The 22114-nt window shown below is 46.8% G+C and overlaps 1 protein-coding gene across 1 annotated transcript in view; it reads left to right on the top strand.

Moving 5' to 3' along the window:
• Positions 1-3930: 3930 nt before the first annotated feature.
• The window catches only part of LOC133912777 (probable sodium/metabolite cotransporter BASS1, chloroplastic), a 30981-nt gene continuing 12797 nt past the window's right edge, over positions 3931-22114 (top strand). Inside the window, exons 1-2 of the mRNA XM_062355686.1 lie at positions 3931-4373; positions 5044-5132. Coding sequence (XP_062211670.1) covers positions 3944-4373; positions 5044-5132 — 519 coding nt within the window. The 5' untranslated portion in view covers positions 3931-3943. The remainder of the gene's footprint in view (positions 4374-5043; positions 5133-22114) is intronic.

The raw sequence follows: 22114 nt of genomic DNA, 5'->3' as shown, positions 1-22114 counted from the left end.
ACCATGAAATATGTACTGGAATTGGTTTAATTAATAAATAAAGGTTTAAGCTTTGTTAATTCATAATTAATTTTTGATAACCCCCAAATTGATCAGGTCAGTTTAGTTAATACTATTTTAATATACTCTGTGCAACAAAAATAATCACCTACATGTTAGATATGATTAAGTTCCTATTTAGGGTTAAGCTTTGTGTTAAGATTAATTAATCCAGGAAATGATTAGATGCTTAACAATAATTCAAACTAAGGAAAACCTTTAATCCTTTAAAACTTATGCATGATGCATTGCATCTCCACTATTGTCATACATTGTGGAGCATCCGTCATTGCATGTCGTTTATGCTCATCATTGCATGCGTTCTTTAGTAGTGAATGAAGGTCCAGAGCGTGACGCGAGCGTGATCGCGAACAACACCAACTTTTCGCATTTTTGTGAGTTATGTGCGAGAAGTATCAGGCAAACCCCGGAGCAGCAAGGGAAGCATTGAAGTATATTGCACCCTTTGTTCAAATTGAATGGAGTCTAAATTGATAAATTATGCTTTATGTATGTTTGCATGTATTGAGTTCAGTGTTAGGCTGATATAGGTAGAACCTATGTTGATGCATTGTCTCTACCTTGCCTTATTGATAAATCCTTGTCCTTGTAGCCTTGATGATATAGTTGGTGTCTAGCTTCAAGGATTATTCGAAATGCTTTAGATTCTCGGTAGAAGTTGAGAGATAGTGCTGCCATTGTTTATGAGCCTAGGGCTTAATCATTGTTCACAAATGCAAAGATGAGGTTGAGATGATGGCTGAGATGTGAGATTGAGGCGAGATGTGAGCAGTGTTAGGGGTATCTTCTGCCCAGGAGGAGTCCTCTGGGTAGTTCAGGAGAGGAGCCGAGATGCTATAGACTGCTTTGCATTGTTTAAGGCCGTCTGTCGGTGCAGTTGACTCTTGCACTTTCCGTACTTACCACATGCTGATCTAATGGTAAGGTAAGCCAATTATCATATGTCGTGCCGACACTTGTCTTGCGGCTCTATGACACGTAAGAGAAAAAGAAAAGGAGAAGAAAGGTGTCGGGAGTCAGAGCATGGCCGGGACTTACTCACGGTAACCCCGGTGCCATAGAGGCATTGCAAGTGGTGGTTCTGAGTATGAGAAAGTTTGATATGAGTACCCCTTGTGTGTACTTTCATGAGTAGCACAAGCCAAATGGTCCCCGAGTCGTGTGGGTAAAGTTGTACCCTCCTGCATGGTGTAAAAATATTTCGAAATGTTGCGCTCTCGGTCATGAGTATGCTTTCGTTCATTTGCATCGGTTATAGAGTTTACAAATGTGGGATAAGGATATGGTATGATAGAAATGGTCGGTGAATTTTGTTGATGAGATACTATAGTTCCTATACATACATGCTCAAGTTATGGTTGCAGGATACACTAGTATATTGGTTAAGTATAGATGCTCACACATAGGTGTCCAGGTTTTTTACTGCATATGTTTTATTTAACCCTGTGACCTTACTCTTGCTAATAGTTCAATGCATGATCTTTGGAGTTGGGCTATTTATATGTGCCCTATATGGATTAAGTCATGCGAGTACCTTTGTACTCACGCTATTCTTTCAGGTTCTACTGGTGAGGGTGAGGCGGTGTTTGGCTACTTCGTGCCTACCGATGCAAGTGGTGGGCAAGGTAGTGCATCCTACTCTAGTGAGGCGTAACTTTTGGGGTGGAGCCTAAGGGCATATGGCTCCACTCTCATTTTTTTGTTGTTAAGGTTTTAATCTTCTGCTGTTAGTTTCTCTTTTGTTACAAACTGTTGTAAATGATCATGCTGAATAACTTGTGTTATAACTTTAATTACTCGCTCTTTCTTAAGCTATGTTGTGATGTATATGTTGGAAAGGCATGTGTTCCGATCATGGACACAAAACACGTGCTGGGATTATCGTGATGGTATTCTAGTTAATCATTGAGGTTGTGATGATGAATAATGATCCTCCTGATGATTAATAAGAATACTATTTGAACGGTTTCTCACAGCGTGGTATCAGAGCTTGATTTAATTAAGTAGCGTAAACAACGCCCTAAGCATCGTTTAGTATGTGTGTCAACATCACTAAGCAACCCACTAAAGTTTCTTTAGTACCTCTCTTGCTAATATATATAAACTTACTATATTATGCCTCTAAGTGTAAAGCGTGGATACGAGCAATGCTTAAGTTGTTTGTTTCTGCATTATAACGCATTTATGATTTATATTGCATCAACGAAAAAGGTAAGGGATGCATCTCGATGGTGGTAAATATCAGGGGCTTATAGATTATTTTTTATACAATGGTTAGGAATAAATGACAAGTGAGACGGTAAGGAAGGTTCGTGCGAGGTTAGAGGTTGCGAGTTCGACACCTAGAAAACAAACTCGTGGTATTTCACGTGAAAAATCGTGTGACTTGCGACTGTGCCTACATAATAATATAGGGGCTAGTGTGGGTAGGAAAATTTGAATTTTTAGATCAGAAAACTTAGTACAGACGGTTCCAGAAAAGAGTTATCTGTACAAATGATTTGTACAGACGGCTTGTTATTGAAATCGTCTGTACAAATGATTTGTACATATGGTTCAAAAACCGTCAAATTTGTACATACTCTTTTTCACAAATGGTTAAAAAAAGTGTCTCACACAAGATTCCCAAACTGTCTGTACAAATCATTTTTCTACTAGTGAACACCCATTGAAGATCCATAGAAAAATCAACCATTATCCGGCTAGACCTTAGCAGTATGAACACGTAGCAATCCACCTAGTTCTTGGTATTAGATCCACACATAAACTCTTTTGTACCCTGTGATTTGAGAATAATCAATGCAAGACATTATGTAGGGTTATTATCTATCTTAGAGGCCTGAACCTATATAAATATGTGACATTCTTTGCGATACTCTTCGACGACTACGCAGCTAACTCTATTTTTATATTACGAACAATAGACAGTCGTATACAAATCCTCGACAATCTCCCCCTTAAATGTTATGTGGTTGTAAATACCCCATGCGGTCATTTTCAGTTTTGACCATCCTATGTGGCGCACACACGTGCTTCAAATCTTGTGCACACACGTGGAATCACATAATACTTGCATAGGCATGGTTTCACGCTCGATCGGAGGCATCGGCTCAGTACAGAGCCACTTTTGTTCTGGAAGGAAAAACAAAGCCACGACCTCCCTTCATTCTCTAGTGGTGGGGACGAGGGGATGCCCATCGCTTCTGTCTTCACCAACGCCGTGGACGAAGATCGCCATTGACGAAGGCTTTCGCACCACCGCCAAGAAAACTAGGACATGACTTGAGGCGTGTCGCTTCCCTCTTCACTGGCGAAGTGGTGGAGGTCGTCATCAACGTCGACCACGTGAGAATGAAGGCATGAGGGTAGGAGCCTAGCTTCCATCAGTGGCCGCCGCGATGCAATGCCAGGGCCGAGGTCTGCGGCTCAATTCATTTTTCGTATATGAAAACCTGAAGTTCTTGGATGGAACTAGCTTGACCTGTTTTTTTGTTGGAAGCAGATACGAGTGACCGCTCGTTTTTACTTCGTTCGTACTTAGGAGTAGCTAGAGCCGAAACAAAATCATGGGAGGGAGGAAGCAATTGCTTTGAGATCTATGATGTGACAGTGGCATCAATTCGGCATAGTGCTTCATGGGGGAATTTTTTTATTTTTTAACCTATTTAATTCTAATATTTTAATGTTAGCCTCTCTCAAACTATATTTTCGGTTCTAACCTTTTGGTCACCGCCAACGTCACAAGAAGGGTTACATGTTAGAAATTCAGTTGGAGGGTTAGTATTAAAATATTAAAAATTAAATAGATTAAATTAAAAAATCTTCACGCGGTCGGTTTGCAGCAGTGCTGCAGTGAATTTATTTCTCCCCACTACCCAGTCACATGAGTCAACGGCCGGTCAGTTCCTCCAGCGTCATGCCTCTCCTCCGCCCCGCGCCTCCGGCTCACACCGCCGCCCGGGCCCTCCCCTACCGCCAGCTCTTCACTCCCCACAACCGACTAAACCCTAAACCCTCCTCCTCGCCGCCCCTCACCTGCCTCCGCCTCCGCCCCCGCCCCGCTCCTCCGCTCCGCGGCATTCCGTCGAGGAGCGGGTGCCGCGCGGCCCCCGCCGATGCGACACCCTCCCAGTCTCTGGGCGGCGCCGTCGGAGGCGGCGTGCGCGGGGCCCTGGTGCGCGTGGGGGAGGCTCTGTCTCTGGGGTTCCCGGTGTGGGTGGCGTCGGCCTGCGCGCTTGCGCTGTGGCGGCCGCCGGCCTTCCTCTGGGTCGGCCCCCCCGCACAGATGCTCGGCATCTCCTTCACCATGCTCGGTCCGTACCTTCCTTCCCCATCCCTGGCGCTACTACATTGCTGATTCCCTCACTTCTTGAAATGGATTGAAAGTCTGAAACTCTAGTTTCTGTGGTGTTCTTGGCTCTGTTGATGCCCTCTATTTGATACCAACCGCTGCTATCAATGAGAATTGGTGGCGTTATGGGACACTGAGGTCCGGATTACTTAGGCAGTGTGATTACTGAAATATATGTGCAACCTGTTACAAGGAAATTATAACGGCAAAATAAAAAAAGACTACAACTGAATAGGAGAAAAGAAGAAGAAAAAATCAAGTATCATCTTTAAAATTTGAGTACATTAACACAACCAGCCATCTTGCAATGTATATTCTCACTTTGTAATGAGCCTTGGCTTCCCATAAGCAGATGTTTCACCTTTGATATTATTGTGGAGGCACCAAAACCCGAGTGGTGGAACACTATTCGTTCCGCACAGTTCATGGATTGAACACAAATGCTGAAGCTATGATTAGCAGGAACTTCTACCTGCTTCTGTTGTCCTTTCATCATTTGTACATTTACAAACTGAAGGATGTTAATATCTAAATTTTCTTGTGTCTGTATATGTTATTTACCCCTGATTTCAGTTGCTGGGCATCCTATTTATAGTCAGATAATTGATATATGATTTAATCAATATCCACAGGAATGGGAATGACATTGACGTTGGATGACCTGAAAACTGCATTATTGATGCCTAAGGAGTTAGCTGCTGGGTTTATACTTCAATACACGGTCAGTTCCCCCCAACTTATTTAGTTCTCGATAAGTCAGCAATCCTTGTAATCATTTTCTCTCAGTTCTATTTTAGCTGTACATATAAATTTATCCGTTAGCTATTGCATAGGAAGTAATTAAAGACGAATCCTTAGTTGTAAGTGATGGTTAGATGATCAGATAATCTAGTTTTTGGCGCCGGATGAACAAGGCCACAATGGAGTAGTGTTTAGTGTAGCATTAAATGAAATAAGATGGACACTGGATCGTAATGTATTAGCAGTTTAGCGTTTGTTCATGTTTACAACAACAACAACAACAATAAAGCCTTTTAGTCCCAAAAAAGTTGAGGTAGGTTAGAAATTAAACCCACAAGATCCAACAAAAAAATGATAAAAAAATAAAAAATAAAAATGTACTAGTAATAGTATCGTAATAGTAATAATGGTAAAAGGAGACCGGTAGTATAAATAATGGTTCTAGCACGTGGATTGCTAACTTTCATACGCTCCTATCTTTGGGGATACTCCATTCCTTCAAGTATCTCTTTGCAGACTCCTCCCATGTCAGGTTTGGTCAACCCTTATCTTTCTTTATATTATCGACTCATCTTAGTATCCCACTATGTATGGGTAACTTTTGAGATCCATTAGATATGTCCAAACCATTTCAATCAATGTTGGATAAGCTTTTCTTCAATTGGTGCTACCCCTACCCTATCAAGTATATCATCATTTCAGATCTGATTCTTTCTTGTATGGCCACAAATCCATTGCAACATATGCATATATGCTAGTTGGCAAACATTCTGCACCATACAATATCGCAGATCGAATCATCGTCCTATAAAACTTACCTTTTGGCTTTTGTGGCACCATCTTGTCACAAAGGATGCCAAAAGCTTGGCGCATTTTTATTCATCCGGCTTTGATTTTATGACTAACATCTTCATCAATAGCACTATACCCCTGTAGCATTGATCCCAAGTATTGAAAGGTATCCTTCTTTGGAATAAACCACACTTGAGACCTACATTGCAAATTCTTCCTCTATGATTCAGAATATTCCATATTTGTTTTGATACAATGTTGATGCAACAACAACAACGAAGCCTTTTAGTCCCAAACAAGTTGGGGTGTGCTAGAGAAATATGGCACGTCGCTAAGAGAGTTACGCCCCAACGGATTTCTTTTGGGTTTCATCTCTATAAGAGTGGCCGGGTTGTTACGTTGGCTCGCTAAGCCTATCACAACCCTCCTCCTTAACCCAGACTTGGGACCGGCTATGTTGATACAATGGTGATATGTTATTGGCATCATGAAGTATTAAGGCAGTCCATGTTCTCTTACAAAGCATCGGCAAGTAAAAGATGATACTTGACTTGGATATGGTTCCACTTCCCAACGATAGTTCATGTAAAGTTCTTTTTGTTACGTTTAGGATGATTTGTGGGAAGATGATCCTTTACATTAGTCTTGATGTCAATATATATACAACATATGGGCCAAGATACATGGGCTTCCTAGATATATCCTTGACACCCCCCTCAAACTCAAGGTGGATCTAAAACGTTGAGCTTGAGCAAATGAAGCCGTTGGTGCTCTCGAGTTTGTGCTTTGGTGAAGAAGTCTGCAACTTGCATTCCTGATGGTACATACTGGAGAGCAATTGTTTTCTGGTGGTAGTGAGACCGAGTAAAAGAAGCATCAACACCAATATGTTTTGTAAGTTCATGCTTCACATGATCATAGCAATCTGTATGGCTCTAGTGATATCACAAAGAGGTGTCTGTGCTTCACAAGATACTCTAAAATCAGCCAACAACCAACAAAGCCATACAATCTTTGAAGTGGTAATGGTAAGTGCTCGAAGTTCTACCTCTGTACTAGAACATGACACAACAACCTGCTTCTTGGACTTCCATGTAAGAGAAGTACCAAGGAGAATACAATAATCAGTGACAGAATGACGATCCGCTGGATCACTCGTCCAAGTGGAGTCTGAGTAAGCATAAAGTTGAAGCGGACTAGAATGAGCATGAACAAACACTGAGATGACGTCCCCCTCAAGTAATGTAGTACACGAAGCAAATGACCAAAATGTACTGAAGTAGGAGCACTCACAAACTAGCTCAAAATATGAACTGCATGAGCAATATTTGTCCTGGTGACAGTGAGAAACAAGACTACCCACAATATAACGATATCGATAGAGATTCTCAAGGGGGTGCCATCAGTAGAGCGAAGCTGCAAATGAAGCTCCATAGGTGTAGCAACTGTCCGAGTATCAATAATGCCAGAGTGAGCAATAAGATCTTGAATATATTTTGATTGGGAAAGATAATAACCCTTTGCTGAAGACACAACCTCAATCCCTAGAAAGTAACTAAGAGGGCTCAAATCAAACATCTGAAACCGCTTACTAAGTTGTTTCTTCACATGAGCAACATGCTCCTTATCATCTCCTGTAATTAACATATCATCAACATATAGGAGAATCAAAGTACGCCATCGTGGAGTCAAATGAACAAATAAAGCAGGATTATGATCACTTGGAGAAAAACCAGCAGCTTGTATTATAGAAACAAAATGCTCAAACCAAGCACGAGGAGCCTGTTTGAGACCATACAAAGCACGTCGAAGATGACAAACATGTCCTGAAGGAATATCAACACCTGGGGGTGGCTGCATATAAACCTCATACAAATCACCATGAAGAAAAACATTCTTAACATCCATCTGAGAGATAGTTTAGAAACAAGTAGCTGCCACTGCAATCAGAGTACGAACTATGGTCATGTGAGTAACAGGAGCAAACTTCTCATCATAATCTCGTCTTTGAGTCGGCTGAAAACCTTTGGCAACAGGACAAGCTTTGTAACTTTCAATTGAACCATTTGACTTGGTTTTAATTTTGAACACCCACTTACATATGATGGGGACTGCATAAGACGGTAAGGGAATGAGATCCATCAAGTCGAGCAAGCTCTTCAGACATAGCAGATTGCCATTTAGGAACTTCAGATGCGTCCTAATAAGTGAATGGCTCCTCAACAACAACACTCGCACGGGGAAAACCCCACGTGACAGGAGCCTCAATAGTACAACCACGTAGATTATATCGGTGACTAGCAGATGACTCATCAATAATAGCAGAATCATCAAAAACAGGAGCATCAGGACTGACCGGAGATGTAGGATTGGACGGAGGATGATCAACAGGAACAATGGTCCTACGAGTATAGACATGTGTGGTAGGTGGAATATATGGAGGAGCTAAAATCTTATTAGAAGTGGGTGTGATGGAAAGGGAGAGATCAAAAGATGAAGGAGCTAAAGTCGAATAAGAAGTGGGTGTGATGGAAGGGGAGAGATCAGAAGATGGTGGAGCTAAAGTCGCATCAGAAGTGGGTGTAATGAAAGAAGTAGGTGTAGTGGAAAGAGATGGAACAGAGGCATCATCACCAGATGAAAGAGGAGAAAGGCATAAGAAGGAAGTGGACTCTGTGGGAGAGGATGGGGGTTGAGTGGAAGGATTATAAAAGAAAGGATGACCCTCAACAAAAATCACATCACGAGAAATACACATGTGACGAGAGGAAGGATCATAACAACCACAACCCTTATGCTCAGGACAATATCCTAGAAAAACCCACTCAACTGATTGGGCAGTCAACTTGGTTTGCTCACGAGGTGCGAGCAAGACATAGCATGTGCAACCAAAAACTTGAAGGTGATCATATTTAGGAGGTGTACAAAAAAGAACCTCACGAGGGCATTTGCCAGCAAGTTTAGAGGTGGGTTGTCAGTTAATAAGATAAACAACTGTAGAAACGGTTTCTCCCTAGAAATGAGAAGGAACAAAAGATGAGATAAGAAGTGTGCGAGCAGTCTCTATAAGATGACAATTTTTGCATTCATCAATGCCATTCTGAGCATGAGCATTAGGACATGAGAGATGAGCTAGAGTGCCCTCAGAGGTGAGAAACTGGTGACAACAGAAGACAAATATTCACCTCCAGATTCAGAACGGAAAACTCTAACAGTCGTGAAAAACTGAATGTGGATCATGCGAGCAAATGACTGATAAATAGAACACAACTAAGAGCGGTGTTTCATAAAATAGATCCAAGTATATCGAGAATGGTCGTCAACAAAAATGACATAATTACTATGACCACCATTGGAAGCAAAAGGTGAAGGACCCTAGTCATCTGAGTGAATAAGATCAAAAAGTCTAGCAGAAACTACTAGTAGAATATGGAATTTGTACTTGCTTGCCAAGTTTGCAGCCCTTACAATGAAAGCAAGAATCAATAGAAATACGACCAAGATGTCCCTGATGAATCAAGGTGGACAAATGAGACCCACACAGATGACCAAGACTATGATGCTACTTGGCGAAGGATGAAGCTGATGATGGCACATATGATGACACACAAGTAGTGCTAGCGGAAGAAGGAAGATGCAAGGTGTTCAAAACATAGAGGTTAGAAAAATCTCTACGACAATGGCCAGTCCCAATCACACTCCCACTTCAATGATCCTGAATAAAACAAGATGAAGCATTAATCAACTATTTGATCCACTAATAGAAGATTCATAAATAGCTGAGGTACACACGAAACATTAGGTACATAAAATTGAGAAGAGTGAAGGGCACCCTGATGAGTAATATGACAACATGCACCATCAGTCTTGTGAATAGAAGTATCTTCAGCAACTGGCTTACAAGCAATCAACTAAGACTTGTCAGACATCACATGGAAAGGAGCCCCTGAATCCAAAACCCAAGACTGACGAGCAATGTCATGAGAGGCAACAGCTACTGACACCGATCGACTTGTATGAATCACACCATCATGCTTGAGATCAACAGTGATGATGGGTAGTATAAAACTACTATATATTAATATCTTATATGTATCCAAATACCCTAGGGTTTCCTATATTCTTGGAGCATACATCTGTACCTGAAAAAGGAATCCTTAGACGTATGAAATCTGCTCGCAGGTGCTAGGATATCTTGTAAACATGGAAGTTTATCTTTAAGAATAACATAATCCTACTCGGAGAGGAGTCCAGAGGCCACACAATGGCCCCCATACAGGGGACCCTGCGGAGGACAAGTCCAACTAACGAGACACAAGCTCCATTGCCCAAGCATACATAAGCCTCAAGCTCTCGAGCTTTTTGTACACACGATCCACATTAACATCTCACCGAGACTACATGCAATGAGCCCTCGACTAAGTTTAGATCCATCTAGGCTAGTCAAGACTCCTCTTGTAATCTGTTTTGAAGATCAATACAATATCATATGACGTAGGGGATTATCATTCGGGAGACCTGAACCTGTATAAATCTCTACGTTTTAGCATACGATTTGGCTACAGGGAGTATCCCCTACTTCATTCATGTATTCGGAAGATCGTTAGTTCACAAATCATCGACAACAGCAATGACATTTGTTGGCTGTGACATGTTGAATGCAAAGATGATTTACCTTAGCAATACAACAACAAAGGAGTCACCAACAACAGGCAATATTACCAGAGCAAAACAACACCAAAAACAGAGAGAATCATCACCACCACCACCACCAGAACAGAGGAGGCCCTGATGATAGCTTGATGCAATGCAAAAATAAGGGGATGAGTTCCCTGTGATGCAAGAGCTCCGCACGATAGATGGCAAGTTGAGGATTGAACCCACTAACGGTGGAGATGGATCGTGAAGGGCGGCCTGAAGATCGACTTCGTGATGGCAGAGATGAACCACGATGGGCGGTGACAAGCCGCAATAGAAGGGACAACAAGATGATGGCAATCCACAACACGTGGATCTTGATGGTGGCTCGGAGGCCAGATTGCGACTGGGATGGCCACGCAATGGACTTCCACAATAGACAACAACAGCTCGGAGGCGGAAATCCCGGCCAGATGGGCACCTCCGCAACGGGCAGCGGTCTCCTTTGCAATAGAGAAATTGCATGACAGACGACGGGCATGCGCCTCCGCAACACGCGGCAAGCAGACCGCGATGAGTGGCCACAACAAGCGTCAGACGATCACGATGCTCCTAACAACGGCAGCGGAGATGGTCAGACTACGACAGGGGGGGGCAAGGTGGAATGGCGCCATGGTGCTGAAGGACGTGGTGGCGCTCCAAAAAATGGGATCAGGATCGGGACTATGCAACCGTAAGCTCTGATGCCATATTACGTTTAGGATGATTTGTGCGAAGATGATCCTTTGTATTAGTCTTGATTTCAGTATGTACACAACATATGGACCAATATGGGCCAAGATACACAGGCGTCCTAGATATATCCTTGACACTTTCCCCTTTTTTCTTGTTTACTGTGGCATAAGCTCAGTATTCACAAGACCTACACGCTTGTAACTGACAATATAAGACCAGATTTTTAATCAAATAAGTGAGCCTACCCCTACTTGCTTTGGACAATAAGGCTCTGCTTCTGTTGACTGGGTAAAGAAGTTAGTGCAACCACATTGAGGCTTGCCTCAAGTTAGCCCTACTTGTTCTCAGTTTCAGTATTTCGTAGCTCCTACTACAACATTTATTCAACTAATTACCTGAACTCTTGTAAACAAACTAAGAGACTAAGAGTAAATTTCACAATACTACAGTAACTTTGTTTAAAGTATCACAAAATCATGCTTTTAAGCAACAATATCATAGAACCACTCTCCTGCTTTGCATAACACTTTACCAAAGTTACACTTTTAATTGCTGTGTATCCAACAAGCGCGCCCAATATGTCAGCCTCATGAAGGTGAAAATATGGCAGTGCTTAAAAGCGCGCCCAGTTTTGCGAAACATTATGCAAATAGGAGTGCGGTTCTCCGAAATTGTTGCTTCAGAGTGTGGTTTTGTAATATTTTCATGAAGGTATTGTGGTTTTGTGATAATTTTCATGCTTCACCACTCCATCTTGGAGAAGTTTCCTGATGTCAATAGATTAAAATTGCCAATTACAATCCAGAAGGGTAATATATCCAGGGACAATCTTTTGTATAACTGTGATGCTTCGCTGCCACCAATATGTCCGGACCCTGTGTGTTTAGCCCGGTTAGTTCAAGTGGACAACAGAATACAAATAATATTCTGTTAAGTAAATTGCAGATCAGACTCTAGGGAGGACTCATAGATGTAGGCAACATATTACAAATAATTTTCTATTAACTCTTGCATACGTGTTGGACTAAACCTGGCCTCAATTTATTAGGATAACTAGGTCTCCCTGGCTTCTGTTGGAACCGAAAACAGAAACAGGATTTTGGTGCTGCGGGAGCTGCAGCTTTTCAGGTATGTATTAGCTAGTATTTATAGCCTAGTATATACTAAATCAGGCCTTACTTGCCCGGCACACAAAGAAAGCTATAGATAGAAAATCTAAACTTACTAAATCTTCAAACCGAACTAACCAAAGCTATCTGGTCCATCTAAACTAACAAACATAAGACACATGCGCCAGGGATTAGTAACAAATCTCCCCCTAATCCTTGCGCAATTGATCAAGTTGGACCATTCCAATCCTAGCCCTTAGCTCCTGGAATCTAACTCGCCCAAGTGCCTTTGTGAAAATGTCAGCGAGCTGGTCCGATGTCCCGACGAAACTGGCACTGATGCTGCCGTCTTCAAACGCCTCGCGCACAAAATGATACTTGATCCTGATGTGCTTGCTTTTGTCGTGGAAGACAGGGTTCTTGATTAGCGCGAGCGCGGACATGTTGTCGATGTTTAGCCCGACTGTCTCAGCTTGATCTCCAGTGAAATCGCTAAGCAGCCGGGCCAACCAAATAGCCTGAGTTGCCGCCGACGCCGCGGCGACATACTCTGCCTCGCATGAAGACAGAGCAACCACGCGCTGCTTCAGGGAGTGCCAGCTAACCGGCCCGCTCCCGAGAAAGAAAATGCCGCCAGACGTACTCCTGCTCGAGTCGATGTCGCCGGCGAGGTCGGAGTCGGTGTAGCCGTGCAGCTTCACTTTTGCCGTGTCACCGCGCGCGTAGAAGCAGCCGTAGTCTAGGGTTCCGGCGATGTAGCGGAGGATGCGCTTGATGGCGACCATGTGCTCCTCCGTAGGACGCTGCAAGAACCTGCTCACGTACCCAACCGCGAACGAAATGTCCGGCCGGGTGTGAACCAAATAGCGTAGGCAGCCGACGATCCGCCGGTACAGAGTCGCATCAACTTCTGCTGCCTCGCTACTGCGGCTCAATTTGAGCCTCTCCTCCATTGGGGTGTGCGCCGGATTGCAATTGGCCATCCCCGCCACCTCCAAGACCTTCCGCGCGTAGCTCCCTTGGCTCGCCGTGATACCGCGGACGGTCTGCTGCACCTCAATTCCAAGGTAGAAGGAAAGGAGGCCAAGATCACTCATCTTGAATTGCGCCTTCATCTCCTGCTTGAAGCGGCGGACCTCCTTCTCCGAAGCGCCCGTGATGACCAAGTCATCTACGTAGACGCCGACGAGCGTCCGTGCGCCACCCTCGCCGCGGCCGTAGATGCCGGCCTCGTGCGGGCTCTGCTTGAAGCCGAGCTCCTTGAGCGTGCTGTCGAGCCGTGCGTTCCACGCGCGCGGGGCCTGACGAAGTCCGTAGAGCGCCTTGCGCAGCCGTAGCACCTTGTTTTCCTCCCCGGCGACGGCGAATCCAGGCGGCTGCGATACGTACACCTCCTCGCGGAGCACTCCGTTCAGGAATGCGGACTTTACATCCATGTGGTGCACGGCCCAGTGTTTATGCCCAGCCAGCGCGAGCAACAGCCGCACTGATTCCAGCCGCGCAACAGGTGCGAAGGCGTCCTCATAGTCGATCCCCGGCTGCTGGACGTAGCCCTTCGCGACGAGGCGAGCTTTGTGCTTGATGACGTCGCCGGCCTCGTTCCGCTTCAGCTTGTACACCCACTTCAATCCGATTGGGCGGTGTCCGCGCGGTAAGTCGACGAGCTCCCAAGTACCGTTCTCCTCCACGGCGTTCATCTCTTCGCGCATGGCCGCCCGCCAAGCATCGTCCTTCTCCGCCTCCTTGAACGTGGACGGCTCACCGGTGCAGGCGAGGTGGAGCTCGGCGTCGTAGACGCGAGCTGCCATCTCTGGAGCTGGTCCCGTTTCCCCAAGCACGTCGTCTACCGTGCGATAGCACACTGGAGTGTTGTCGTGCCACGCGTCCATCCTCTCCTCATCATTCTGCAGCGGCGTGACGAAAGCAGGGGACGCTGGCGCTGCAGCAGGCTCTGGCGGTGACGTCGCCGGGGCTGGGGAAGGAGCGCGCGCAGCAGGTGCTGGTGAAGACGATCGTGCTCCCCCGTTCATGTTTACCGGAGCAGGCTCGAGTTCTTGCTGCACGACGCGCTCGACGCGGAAATCATACGGAGCCGTCATGGTTGCCTCGCCCTTGCCTTCCCAATCCCAGCCGACGGACTCGTCGAATATCACGTCGCGGGACACCGTCACCTTGCCCGTAGCAGGTTCCAGCAACCTGTACGCCTTGGTGCCGGTAGCATAGCCGATGAAGACCATTGCTCGGCTGCGGTCGTCGAGCTTGGAGACGCCGGGCTTCACAACCTTGGCATAAGCCAAGCAGCCGAACGTGCGCAGGAAGGAGACAACGGGTTTGTGACCGGTCCAGGCCTCGTACGGCGTCATCTCGGCGAGGCTCTTCGTCGGAGCGCGGTTGAGGAGGAAGACGGCCGTGGAAACGGCCTCGCCCCAGTAGCGCGCCGGCATCTTCCTCTGCTTCAGCAGTGCTCTAGCCGTGGCGAGCACTGTCTGATTCCTCCTTTCCACAACGCCGTTCTGTTGCGGCGTGTACGGCGCGGTGAAGTGCCTTTCAACTCCCTGTTCCGCGCAATAACGCGCGAACTCGCTCGATGTGAACTCGCCACCATTGTCCGTCCGTAAAACGCGAAGGCGGCGGCCGCTCTGGTTCTCGGCGCCGGCCTGCACCTTCTTGATTGCGGCCTCAGCATCACTCTTGGAAGAGAGGAGCTCGAGCCACATGAATCGTGAGAAGTCGTCGACGAGGAGCAGAAAGTACTGCCGGCCGCCTGGAGTTGCTGGGGACACAGGGCCGCAGAGGTCACCATGGATGAGCTCGAGAGGAACGTCAGCGCGGTACTTAGCTTTGGAGGGGAAGGAGGCGCGGCGATGCTTGGTGGTGACGCAGGTTTCGCACAGCTGCTCGACGTGGTCCAGCTTGGGGAGGCCTCTCACCATGTCGTCGCGCGTCAGTCGCCGCAAAGCATCGAAGTTGAGGTGCCCGTAGCGATCGTGCCAGAGCCAGGCTCCTTCTGATCCAGCCCGGGCAGCCAGGCACACCGGCTTGACAATGGCGAGTCGCAGGATGTAGAGCCGGGTGCGCCCGCGCTCAACCTTGACCAGGAGGCGGCGCTGCCGATCCCAGATTCGCATGACGCCATCTTCAATTTCCACCTTGGAGCCTCCCTCGTCAAGCTGCCCGACGGAGATGATGGAGTTCTTCAGGCGCGGGATGTAGTAGACGCCTGTGAACGCCTTGTGCTCCCCGTTTCGCCCAGCGAAGATCACGGTGCCACGGCCGCGGATCGAAACAACGGAGCCGTCGCCGAAGCGCACATCGCCGACCACCGCGTGATCGAGGTCGGAGAAAGCGTCCAGGCGGCCCGTCATGTGATTCGACGCCCCCGTGTCGAGGTACCACCCCTCCAGCTTCTCAGCATCGTCCGTCTCACCGAGGAACGCCTGTGCACGCGGTTCATCGAGGTGCAAAGGCGCGGCACCGTCGACAAGATTTAGATCGAGAATCTCCGCAAGGTGCAGCGCCGGCTCGTCGTCGTCGTCATTCTCCCTCGCCAGGTTGGCCTGCTCCCGCTTGGGCGAGCGGCAATCCTTGGCCCAGTGGCCCTGGCGGCCGCAGTTGCGGCACTTATCGCGCACCGGATCCGAACGCGGCGCGTCCCTGGCATCGCCGTTCACGTCGCTACCCTTCTTCCCTTTCGGGCCTCGACGCCTGTTCTTGGGCTTTGACTTGGAGCGGCCCTCGGCCTGCCTCTCCTTGGAGCGCGCGAGCCACTGCTCCTCCGTGAGGAGCAGCTTGCCGGCGGTGTTGACCTCCGGCACGTCGGGGCCACGAATTTCTGCCGCCTTTAGCCTACTGGTGATGTCGTCCACCGTGAGCTCAGAGATATCAAGCAAGGTCTCAATGGAGACGGCCACCTGGCGGAATCTCTTCGGCACGACGCGGAGGTACCTCTCCACTACCTTGCTTGGTGGCTCGGGGTCGCCGAGGACGGCGAGCTTCGTCACGAGCCCCTCCAACCTGACAGCGAAGTCGTCCACCTCCTCGCCGTCGCGGAAGCAGAGCTGCTCGAACCCCCTCCGCACGTTCTGCGCATTGGATTTGCGCGTGCGTTCGTCTCCGATCCGCACCTTCCGGATCGCCTCCCACGCCTCCTGCGCGGTTGGTTTCACGGCGATCGGCGCCTGCATCTCCAGCGGGAGCCCGAGCAGAATTGCTTCCAGGGCCATCCGATCCACCTGGTCGTCGCAGTCACCGAATTCCACGGCCTCCCATAAGCCGCGGGCTTGGAGCTTCACCTTCATCACCAAAGACCAGTCGCTGTAGTTCGCCTTGGTCAAGATTGGGAACGTACCGGCGCCGCCAACCTCCTTGATTACCCTTTGCACGATGGAGCGGCGGCCGCCGCGTCTGCGCCTGCTTGGAGAAGGAGATTGCGACCCTTTCCTCATCCTGGTGGGAGAGCGAGAGGGACGAGGGGTTGTCACCGGCGTCTCATCGCCGTTCACGCCCTTGGCCGGAGGAGGAGGAGGCGTTCCTACCATCTTGATTTGATCTACGAACCTAGCTCTGACTACCAATTGTTGGAACCGAAAACAGAAACAGGATTTTGGTGCTGCGGGAGCTGCAGCTTTTCAGGTATGTATTAGCTAGTATTTATAGCCTAGTATATACTAAATCAGGCCTTACTTGCCCGGCACACAAAGAAAGCTATAGATAGAAAATCTAAACTTACTAAATCTTCAAACCGAACTAACCAAAGCTATCTGGTCCATCTAAACTAACAAACATAAGACACATGCGCCAGGGATTAGTAACAGCTTCCAGGCTGACCAATTTTGATTAATTCTTTGTTACCGATTACCCCATCGGCCTCTCTTTACATAGAGGTTCAAAAGTACTAACTAGGAAAGCTTATAGATAAAGGACTCTAAACAGTCTGAAACTTAAAAGGAAACTAATTATTTTCTTCTCTAACTACTCTTCTGCGCCTCTGGCACTTGATCCCACACCAGGAGTCCATATCATTTCCCTCCTTCCCAACAAGCAGCTTGTCCTCAAGCTGATAAGATGGATAAGCCTGTTGGAAGGACTGCAATGGTTCCCAAGTAGCTTCAGCTGGAGACGAACCTCGCCAATGAACTAAAATTTCTTGAGTGCCATAATTGATGCGAGAACGAAGGACTTTATCTGGCGAAGGAACCACCCGGCCATGAACAATTTCCGGCAATTGAACTGTACCAGTTGGTGGCGCCCATCATATTTCTTGAGCAAAGCCACATGAAACACATCGTGTATACACGCCTTGGAAGGAAGGCAAAGCCGATAAGCTACATCACCAATATGTTCCAAGATAAGAAAAGGACTGTAAAATCTGAGACAACTTGGGATGGGCCTAATCAATGATGGTGGCAGCCAAACGATGATGTAAACGCAACCACACCCAATCTCCAACTTCAAAGGTCACCTCACAGTGAGACTTATCATAATACTGCTTCATATATTCCTGGGCCTGAAAAAGCTGCTCTTTGATTTCAATCAAAAATTCATCACGCTGCTGCAATTGCCTATCCACAGCCACCACACGAGAAGTACCCGGTTGATAGGGCAAAACAGAAGGAGGGTCACACCCATACACCACCTTAGAAGGGGTTTCTTGGAGAGCAGATTGATATGAAGAGTTGTAACAGAATTCAGCCCAAGGAAGCCATTGCAGCCACTGTTTAGGACAGTACCCAGTTAAGCAGCGAAGGTACATTGCAATAATGCGGTTTACTACCTCAGACTGGCCATCAGATTGAGGAGGAAAGGCTGTGCTCATATTCAGCTTAGTCTCAGAAAGGCGAAACAATTCCTTCCAAAAATTGCTAGTAAGGCGGGATCTCAATCACTCACAATGGAACAGGGAATGCCATGTAAACGAACCACTTGATCAAAGAAAACCCGGGCAACAGAAGGTGCTATGTAAGGGTGTCCCAAAGCAATGAAGTGAGCATATTTTAAGAAGCGGTCAACCACCGTCAAGATCACAGATTTTCCACCCACACGAGGAAGGCATTCAATAAAATCCATAGAAATATCCTCCCAAACATAAGACGCACCACAAGCGCCTGCAAAAGACCTGCTGGATGTAAATGTTCGGTTTTATTACGCTGGAACAAACCGCAACCTTTGACAAATTCTTTGACCAAGGAGTGTGCATGAGTTTAAAACAGTAGCCCGAAGCCGGTCTAATGTTTTCTGGACACCCTCATGACCCAGACCATGAGCATAAGCAAGGAAAATATGCCAACATTCGGAGGTCGTAGGCACGAATAAACATCCATGGAACACCACCAAATCATCCACTAAGGACCAGTCGTCCGCAGCCTTGGAAGCAAGAATCTTGTCACGCATTTGGCACAATTCAGGGAGGTAGCCAAAGGATGGACTAGACAGTGCCAAACTAGCCAAGTACGCATCTCTGTGAGAAAGGGCATCTGCTGCTGCATTATGCTTCCCAAGTTGAAATTCGACCTCAGAATCATATCCAAAGAGCTTGTTGACCCATGAATGCTGCGGAATAGTGGAAAGATGCTGATCCAACAAAAAGTTCAGACTATAGTGATATGTTCGCTTAGTAAAAGGGCGCCCCCACACATTTGGTCTCCAATGACACACTACCTTAAACCAAGCCAATTAATTCCCGTTCATAAGCCGCCAATTTAGCGTGGTGAGGGGCAACAGGCTGGCTAAAATAAGCTATGGGACCGGCACCTTGGTGTAAGACCCCAAAACCCGAGCCTTAGGCATCACAATCAATGATAAATCGCTTTGAGAAATCTGGAAGTTGCAAGAAAGGCTGGAATGAGGGCCTTTTCGAGGGCTAAAAATGCCTCAGTACCTGTAGAGGACCAACAAAAAGACTCCTTTCAATCACATGGTAAGGGGGGCTAAAGGGTACCATAATCTTTGATAAACTTACAATAGTAACCCGTCAGACCAAGGAATCCCCTAAGAGCCCATATTGAACCGGACTGCGGCCAAGCCCTCACCGCTAACCTTTGAAGGATCCATGGCCACACGCGTAGATGAGACAATATGACCCAAATATTGCACTAACTCCTCACCGAATAGGCACTTAGATCTCTTAAGGACTAGCTTATGAGTGCGCAGCACAGAGAAAACAACCTGCAGGTGTTGAAGGTGGGAGGCCCAAGAAGTGCTGTATATAAGGATGTCGTAAAAAAAAACCAACACAAATTTCCGAAGATAAGGTAATAAAATGTCATTCATTAGAGCCTGAAAGGTTGCTAGAGCATTTGTGAGTCCAAAGGCCATGACTAAAAACTCAAAGTGGCCATGGTGTGTGCGAAAGACCATTTTCTTCACATCATCTGGATGCATGAGAACCTAAAAATAGCCACTACGTAGGTCTAGTTTAGTGAAGAATTTGGCACATTTCAGCTCATCAAACAATTCATCCACCACGGGAATTGGAAATTTATTCTTGATTGTCTTGCTGCTAAGTACTCGATAATCCACACAAAAACGCCAAGAACCATCATCTGATTTCTTAACAAACAAAACAGGAGAAGAAAATTCAGAATGGCTGGGACGAATAGTACCTTGGGCTAGCATCTCCGCACACTGCTTCTCAATTTTGTCCTTGAGCAACTGAGGATATCTATAAGGACGTAGTGCCACTGTGTGGTACCAGGAAGATGGATGCGGTGATCATGGGGACCAGCCGAGCGCAAACCAACAGTTTAGCAAACAAGTCCTCAAATTCCAATAGCAATTCTGCTAGTAGCTCCTGCCCCGACATGGTGTGCACCCAAGGCTGATTTGAGAGACGTGTGGAACCCTGCCACATAACACGATGATCGTCCCTCCAGAAGGACATTGTCAACTTATCAAAATCCCATGAGATTGGCCTGAGGGTGCAGTGCCATTGGACGCCCACCACTATATCAAAGCCCTCCAGTGGAATAACATAACAATCGAGTACAAACTCTTCGACTTCAATTTGAATTCTAGTGTTGTGGCAAACCCCCAAGCTATCAAAGCGATCACCATTAGCTACCAAGACTTGGATAGCGGCGTGAGAAAAAGGTTGAAGGCCCATGGTTGCTGCTGTGCGGCTAGAAATAAAGGTGTGAATAGATCCTGAATCCACAAGGGTAGCAAGAATGTGACCATCAATTGAAACGGAAAGATGCATTGTATTGCTAGTACGAATCCTTGTAAGAGCATGCAGGGAGATTTCCATCACACTGTCATCACTTCTAAGATCGTCTTGAGGATCACCAAGTTCCTTGGAAAAATTTTCTAGGCAATTGAAACATAAGCCTTCAGCACGTCGATCATTCAGACGTAAGACAGTGGAATATGGAATTTGATTTAGCCTGAGAGGGAGTGGCCGAGTTGGTGGATGCTGGTGGAAGGAGCCCGAACAGTGCAGGAACGAGAATTGCTAAGTTGACGAGTAGTAAATTTGCTAGGAGCTGGTGGGAGGCTCCCAATGTCACCTTCCTAGAGGCGTTTCTCGTAAGCATGAGCCAGACCCATGGTTGACTCAAGATCCAAAGGATTTTGAAGCTCCACATCTGTGCTAAGGGGTTTCCCAAGGCTGACAGTGAATAAACTGACCTACTGTTTGGGAACAAGAGGTGGAGTAACCCAAGCGAGAAGGGCCAAAAATTGCTTCCGGTATTCATCCACTGAGCCGATCTTCTGGAGAGTAGCCAATTCACCCAACGGATTGCTACGAATGGGTGGACCAAACTGTAGATTGACGTAATGCTTGAAAACCGACCAATTGATGGAGCCATGGTCCCTTTCAAACTGCATGTACCAGTGCTGAGCATCACCCGTCATATGATATGAGGCGAGCCATACCTTCTCATTTTCAGGTGTGCGTTGCCCACAGAAGAGTTGAGCACAACGGTTCAACCATGGGAGTGGATCTCCCTCACCATTGAAGGTGGGAAAGGTGAGCTTGTGAAAGCGAGGGGCGTAGTGATCTTCATCTGAGGTCCAAGACTTGCCTTTGTGAACACCGGAAATTTGTGGAGTAGCCATATCTGAAGTGGTGAAGTTCTTCTCCCAATCATCCTGGCTAACCTTGATAGCAGAAACTTTCTGCAGTATGAAGTCCATCATCTTGCTGAGGTCAGCTAAGTTAGGGGTGTTGGCACCCATGACGAGGGTGTAGGCCAGCTATGTAAGGATCAGCGGCAGAGACGACGGCGCAAAGCAGTGGTGGTGGAGCGGCGTTGGGGGCGGCTTGGGATAGAGCGCAGTGGTGACGGCAAAAAGCAGGGGTGGTGGAGCGGCAGACGTGGGTAGCTTGGGATAGAGCGCAGCGGCGGTGCAGGGACGGAACATGGCACATGATCAAGGCCTCTAGATACCAAATATTAGGATAACTAGGTCTCCCTGGCTTCCAGGCTCTGACCAATTTGATTAATTCCTTGTTACCGATTACCCCATCGGCCTCTCTTTACATAGAGGTTCAAAAGTACTAACTAGGAAAGCTTATAGATAAAGAAGGACTTTGAAAAGTCCGAAACTTACAAGGAAACTAATTATTTTCTTCCCTAACTACTCTTCTGCGCCTCTGGTACTTGATCCCAAACCAGGAGTCCATATCACAATTGCCCAAAGATGATTGCTGCGCTGGTCCCTTAGATGGCAATGTGTTACGCTATTG

The sequence above is a fragment of the Phragmites australis genome, chromosome 3 (assembly GCF_958298935.1).
Source record: "Phragmites australis chromosome 3, lpPhrAust1.1, whole genome shotgun sequence".
Taxonomy (NCBI): Eukaryota; Viridiplantae; Streptophyta; class Magnoliopsida; order Poales; family Poaceae; genus Phragmites; species Phragmites australis.
This window is presented reverse-complemented; position numbering and strand designations above follow the sequence as displayed.